Here is a 6,248-nt window from a genome sequence, read left to right as displayed (position 1 = left end):
CAAGGCAAGTGGATGGTCGTTTTGTTCGTTGAGTTGTGACCGAGAATCAATCAAGGGCTGTGATGAATTTGATCAAGTGGAATGGCATTAGTTCGAGGCAGCTACTGAAAAGAGAATGAAGAGAAGCATGGATGGCTGAGATTAAATCATCATGGATGGATAGCTTTAGTTCGAGGCAAGGCAAGTGGATGGTCGTTTTGTTCGTTGAGTTGTGACCGAGAATCAATCAAGGGCTGTGATGAATTTGATCAAGTGGAATGGCATTAGTTCGAGGCAGCTACTGAAAAGAGAATGAAGAGAAGCATGGATGGCTGAGATTAAATCATCATGGATGGATAGCTTTAGTTCGAGGCAAGGCAAGTGGATGGACTTTTGTTCGTTGAGTTGTGACCGAAAATCAATCAAGGGCTGTGATGAATTTGATCAAGTGGAATGGCATTAGTTTGAGGCACTGAAAAGAGAATGAAGAGAAGCATGGATGGGTCGAGATTAAATCATGAAGTCTAGATGCACAACTCAATCCTCAGGGTTTTTTTTCCCGGTGGAGGGTGTGGCGGATGTCCCTCCTCGCCACACCCCGGCGCCGCCACTGGCTCTGAACAACTCCCTCTAGTTTGGTGAAATTAAGGTTTGTTAAAATACAATCAACTTTATTAGATGAGGAACTGAATTAACACAATAATAAGATAATCATGAAAAAGTTCATCCATTTTTCTTCTCAGATATGTGTTATGAAATCTTGAATGCTCCAGCTGATCAGTGGTGGTGCAATGACATTTGCCTCCAATCTCTCAAGAGCGATAGAAAATTAATGCTATTAATTCATGCCTGAGAAGCATATTAAAGATCGTCAAGTATTAAACACTTGTTGGAGAAAATTTGAACTCTGCTTGTCCTTGATCTAGATATGATTTTTATTCCTTAAACCAGCCCCTGCATTAAATTGAACAAATTATGTATTAGATGTACATATCATTCTTATAAAGAAAAGGAAAAAATACTTTTAACCAATTGGCCTACACTTCATTGTTATGCGTGTTATGTTGTGGGAATCAATTTAAACTCACAATGCATCAAAGGAAAAATGGAAGAGGATCATAAATCATACTATCACTTAACACCAATATTTTTTTAGCCAAAAAAAAAAAAAATCCCTGAAGCATGAAGAGACTAAGCCACAAGCAATTTTATTAAAAGAACTGAGAAGAACAATATAATCAAATATCAAGCTGTGTTAGCAAATTAAAAAATAAAAATCCAAGCCAAAACATCAAGTCATAAATATAATCAGAAACACTATGTGTAGTTTACTTCATAGAGAAATTAATTTGTGAGAAGTTGCTTGCTTCATATCCTGCGATCAAAGGCCACAATTAATCTGAAGAGATTCCAGCATGGAAAGACAGAGAAAATGTTGATAAAAAAAATAAAATCTTGATAGTTTTCCTTATATAACTTTTGATTAGTCAAGTGAAATTGAAGATAATATTATAAATAATTTGAGTGAGAGAACTGAGTGACAAGCAAAAGCATAGATCCATACATACCTGGGATTTACAACAAAAAAAATTTCCTTTATGGATTTGTTGAATCATTAGCCATTCTCGAGATCCCACTTTTTTTTTTGCACCATTCCATGAATCCTGGGCCACAAGATATGATGTCCAATTGTTTAAGTGAGGATGGGAGGCCTCCCTCCAGTAGTGAAAGTAACTTTAAGCAACTTTTAATAAACAATTGCTTCAGTAGAGGAAGAAGATGCAACCAAAAAGGCAGAGATTCCAGATCTTCTCAAAAAACTATTACTAAGTCATGCAGTTTTGTCATCTCCTCCATACACCATGATCTGAATTTGGGGCATTCATCAATACACAAATTTTTTTAGGGAGGGAAGGCCTTGTAAACCCTCCACTGACAAAAACTTAATACAATTCATAAGAAGTATTTCTTCAAGTGCACGCAGTGTGGCCATCACCTTTGCATCAAAGGTTTGGATCTTTGCCCTTGTCAATTTTAATTATGAATAGAAAAGCCGCGGAGGCATTCTGGCAATTAGTCATCCAAGCCTGGACTATTGCTTATGAGTAGCTTCTTCATTGGTGAACGTATTGGCCAATGTAATCCATTCACTCCAGCACATTCCTTTACAGTGAGCTTCTGTAGAGGAAGAAATAACTTGCGATGCCTTGGTATTGTTGGGGATGATGATGATGATGATGATGATGATGATGATGATGATGTTGGCATGCTCGTAAATGATACTGTTGCTTTCTTTTTAGTTTCTTGGACATCTAAGTTAGGATGAGGTTCAAGGCCTTCAAGTACTTCTTCTTGGATATCTAAGTTAGGATGAGGTTCAAGGCCTTCAAGTACTTCTTGGACATCATGCCCCCAATCATCCACCCTAAAATCCCAATGTAAACCCAACTGCTTGATATGGCATTTTTCCTTCAACTTGGCTTTCGCTGCTTCTTCCTTATCATCAATATTCTTCAAGTCCGCAATTGAAAGCTCTCCTCTTAGTTCATTCATATTCCTCAATTGCGCAACCATGAAGCCTTTTTCTTTATTCACAACATATTCTAACTTATCATCATATTTTGACATATCATCCAAGCTCCCATCGCCTTGATACATGCACAATATTTCAAGATTCACAAGGTTATGAAATTGATTTGGTAGGGTCTCTGGGCATGGCAATTTTAGCACTCTTAATAGATAAAGCCCACATAGTGAATGCAGTATTTTTTATTCTAGATTCCACCAAATTCAAATGCTGCAATTGTTTTAGATGAGGAATAGCATCCGAGAATTCTAGCATATGATAATCAATGAGGATTAGCACTCAAATTCTGTTGAATGCTCCATTGCTGGGAAAGGCAAACAAGTCATTAGCTCTCTTGAACACAAGTGTGCGTAAGTTCTTTGTTTCACATACCAACCTAAGATCAATCAAACATTCTGTATACAAAATACGGATATTTTGGGAGATTTCTTTATCTTTTCTACTCTCATAAATACAAATCTTGCCATGGGAAACTAAAATGGCCAAATCATGCATTAAGTCATGCATTTTGAAGCATTTACAGTCATGCTAAAAGCCATAAAAGCGCATTGCCACTAATTCATGAACATACTCTTTTCCTATATCATTCATTGTCTTTGAACTACTTCTACTTTCATGTATACACCCATTGGCTATCCACATGCTAATAACTTCTTCCACATCATGCAGGTGATGTTTAGGAAACACAGAACAAAAGGCAAAGCATAGCTGCAGATGTTGAGGTAGATGATAATAACTTAATGCAAGTGCAGCCATAATATTATGTGCATTAGTTTTTAATTCCCACAAATCATGCTCCAATACGTCATTCCAATGCTCCTCAATTAGATGTTTTCCCAGAAGCTTCACCACTATATTTGCTACTAATGGTGATCTCATTAGCTTTTCCACTATGTGCCTTCCTATACCATGCAGTTCAGGATTGTTTTTGGCAAAGGCAGAATTCAGAAAAGTGACCACTACTCTTCATCATCTATACCTCCCAAAATAATTTTATTTTCATCGTCTATGCTTTTTAATACTAGGATTTCTACAAGTCACAATGATTTTAATAACTTGTGTTATGTGGATTGGAGAAGATGAAGGAGTTGTTGCAATTTATAATACCAAACATCATCAAGCACTAGGGGTGTAAATGAGCCAAGCTACCATGAGCTACTCGAGATCGGCTCGGTCAATGCTCGAATTTGATTTGATTTTTCATGAGCTGAGCTTGAGACTTAAAATACTCAGCTCGCGAGGCTCGCGAGCCTAAACGAGGTTTTATATATAAAATATTAAATTATTTTAATATAAATTACAAAAATACATAAGTATATAAACTATATTAAATTAAAAAAATACTTTTGTATACAAGCTAATCGAGCTTAAACGAGCCGAGCTTGAGCTACTTGAGCTTTTCAGCGAGCCGAGCTCGAATACAAAAAAAATGGCTCGAACGAGCTCGAGCCGAGCTCAAGCCTTCGAATACTATATTATAGCCGAGCTTGAGTCTGGTGATACTCGGCTCAGCTCGGCTCATTTACAACCCTATCAATCACTAATATAAATCTTTTTCCTTCTAAATGCCACTTGAGTTGTCTCTCAAGAAGATCCAAATTGTTGTTGCTGCAACTTTCACTAGTTGGGGTAATAATCTCTACCATTTCTCTAGTGATTCTGAATCTATCAAAGTGACATGATACAAATATCCGTTCTTTGGTGTCGAAATTGTTTTTTATTTCTGTGCTGTTGAAGACAACCTGAGCCAAAGTAGGTTTGCCGATACCACTCATACCAACTATTGCTGCAACAAAAACATTACTATTGTTAACATTTAGGCTTGTGACAAACTTAATCAACCATTGTATCTCATACTTTCGACCATATATCTCCCTTCCATTTGTTGATGTGGTGACACATTCATTTTGGGTAAAGTGATGGTGTTCTCGTGGATCATAAGTTGATTGGTCAAACCATTTTTCCAACATGATTTCTTCCTTTAATTTTGACTTAATGCTCATAAATTGTTTTATAATACTAGTAATCTTTGTCAAAATTTCTTCATTTGCAACATAGATTTCTTAGGCTTTAATAAGATAAAATCATTTTATTGTCTATATACATCCATCATGCCTAACAAATTAACTAACAAGGATGATCCATGAAAATTCAGCTCAAAAAATAAATGAAGAAACAAAAACACAAACTTGTTGACAGAGTTGAGGATTGAGCTGATGTGAGAAGGCAATGGTTTTTCTCACTTGATGAGGAAGTTGGTAGAAGAAACGGAATTAAGCGCTTTAGTCCTCCTCTAGAAGATTGGGTAATAGTAGTAGTGTTAGCTCCTTAATCATCAGCCTTGTTTATCTCCTTAACCTTTCTCTCCAGCTCCATGTACTTCATCTCTAATTCCAAGTCTTGTATGTCATAACCAGCATCTTTGAGTTTGTGGTGCAAATTGACCACCCTGCTGTTCTGCTTATGTTCTTCAAACAACATCATGATTCTTCTATTCACTGACTCAACAAACCACTTGGCATCTTCCAAGGCTTCCAATGAATCCTTCAGTCGTTGCTATTTTTCTGCTTCTTCAGAGGATGATGGTGATGGTGATGATGATAGATAATTCAATAGATAACCGATTAAGTTCTACAAACATATATCAGTCAACTGTGTAAGAAGAGATCCTACAACGGTGGACAAAGTTGCTGAAACCATGGTAGATGGAAAGGCCTGTGAACAGAAGACAAAAGAACAAAACTTTTGAGGGAAAGACTTTGAGGGAAGGGAAGAACAGAGAACTAAGAAAAAGAGATGAGAAGACTTGGCGAACGACTTTGATAGATGGAACGACAGAACACTGGCTTCTTGGTTCTTTGAGTTCTTTCCAGTGAATTATGTGTTATTTCAAGGAAGTTTCTCCTTTTGAATTTGACTTTGATTTTGACTTTGATTTTGACTTTGACTTTGTTTATCTCAATTGCTTTCCTTTAGCACGTTAAAGAGTGAAAACACAAATTATTCCTTGAGGTGCAGATCCCCCAGCTGGAGACTGATATAATTATACTATATATGACCTGAGAGTTATAGAACAGCGTAGCTTATGTGATATTCATGAGTTTGTAATAGTAAAATTAAAATGTATAATACTCGAATTGGTCCCTCTACTTTTCTCTCTCTTCCCTTTTGGTCCCTCTACTCAGAAATACGCCCCACTAATCGCTCTACTCGTGAAAATGACCCAATTTAGTCCCTCTACCCTTAATCTCTTCCCATCTAGTCCCTCTACTCTTGAAAAACACAGCCAATAATTGGCCTATTTTAGAGTAGAAAGGACTAAGTAGAACCATTTTCAAGAGTAGAGGGACTACTTGGGAGCATTTCTAAGTAGAGGGATTAAAAAGGAAGAGAGAGAAAAGTAGAGGGACCAATTTAGGTATTATACCTAAAAATACTAAACTTATAATTATAGTAGTGTTAATTAATGGATTATGTTATATGGCCAAAGGATTTATGGCTTAATGACATTCGGCCCTCTACTCGGGATTAGAGTACTTTGGTTGAGTTTTTACATTTTATAGGTGCTGAATAAGGGCATATGGTAACTCAAACACCTGTGTATATTTGTTGGATTAGATAGCTCAATATCAATGTGATATAGGGATGGGCATGTGGCGGGGATCCTCCCCGTTTGAAGCTG

General features: G+C 36.8%; 1 protein-coding gene across 1 annotated transcript in view; it reads right to left on the bottom strand.

Annotated features, from left to right (window-relative positions):
• LOC120273161 overlaps positions 1-2,637 on the bottom strand; it is a 6,116-nt gene extending 3,479 nt beyond the window's left edge. Inside the window, exon 1 of the mRNA XM_039279804.1 lies at positions 2,139-2,637. Coding sequence (XP_039135738.1) covers positions 2,139-2,637 — 499 coding nt within the window. The remainder of the gene's footprint in view (positions 1-2,138) is intronic.
• Between the last annotated feature and the right edge of the window lie 3,611 nt (positions 2,638-6,248).

The sequence above is a fragment of the Dioscorea cayenensis genome, chromosome 12, assembly GCF_009730915.1.
Source record: "Dioscorea cayenensis subsp. rotundata cultivar TDr96_F1 chromosome 12, TDr96_F1_v2_PseudoChromosome.rev07_lg8_w22 25.fasta, whole genome shotgun sequence".
Taxonomy (NCBI): domain Eukaryota; kingdom Viridiplantae; phylum Streptophyta; class Magnoliopsida; order Dioscoreales; family Dioscoreaceae; genus Dioscorea; species Dioscorea cayenensis.
The sequence above is the reverse complement of the archived record's forward strand: the minus strand, read 5'-3'. Positions and strand labels throughout refer to the sequence as shown.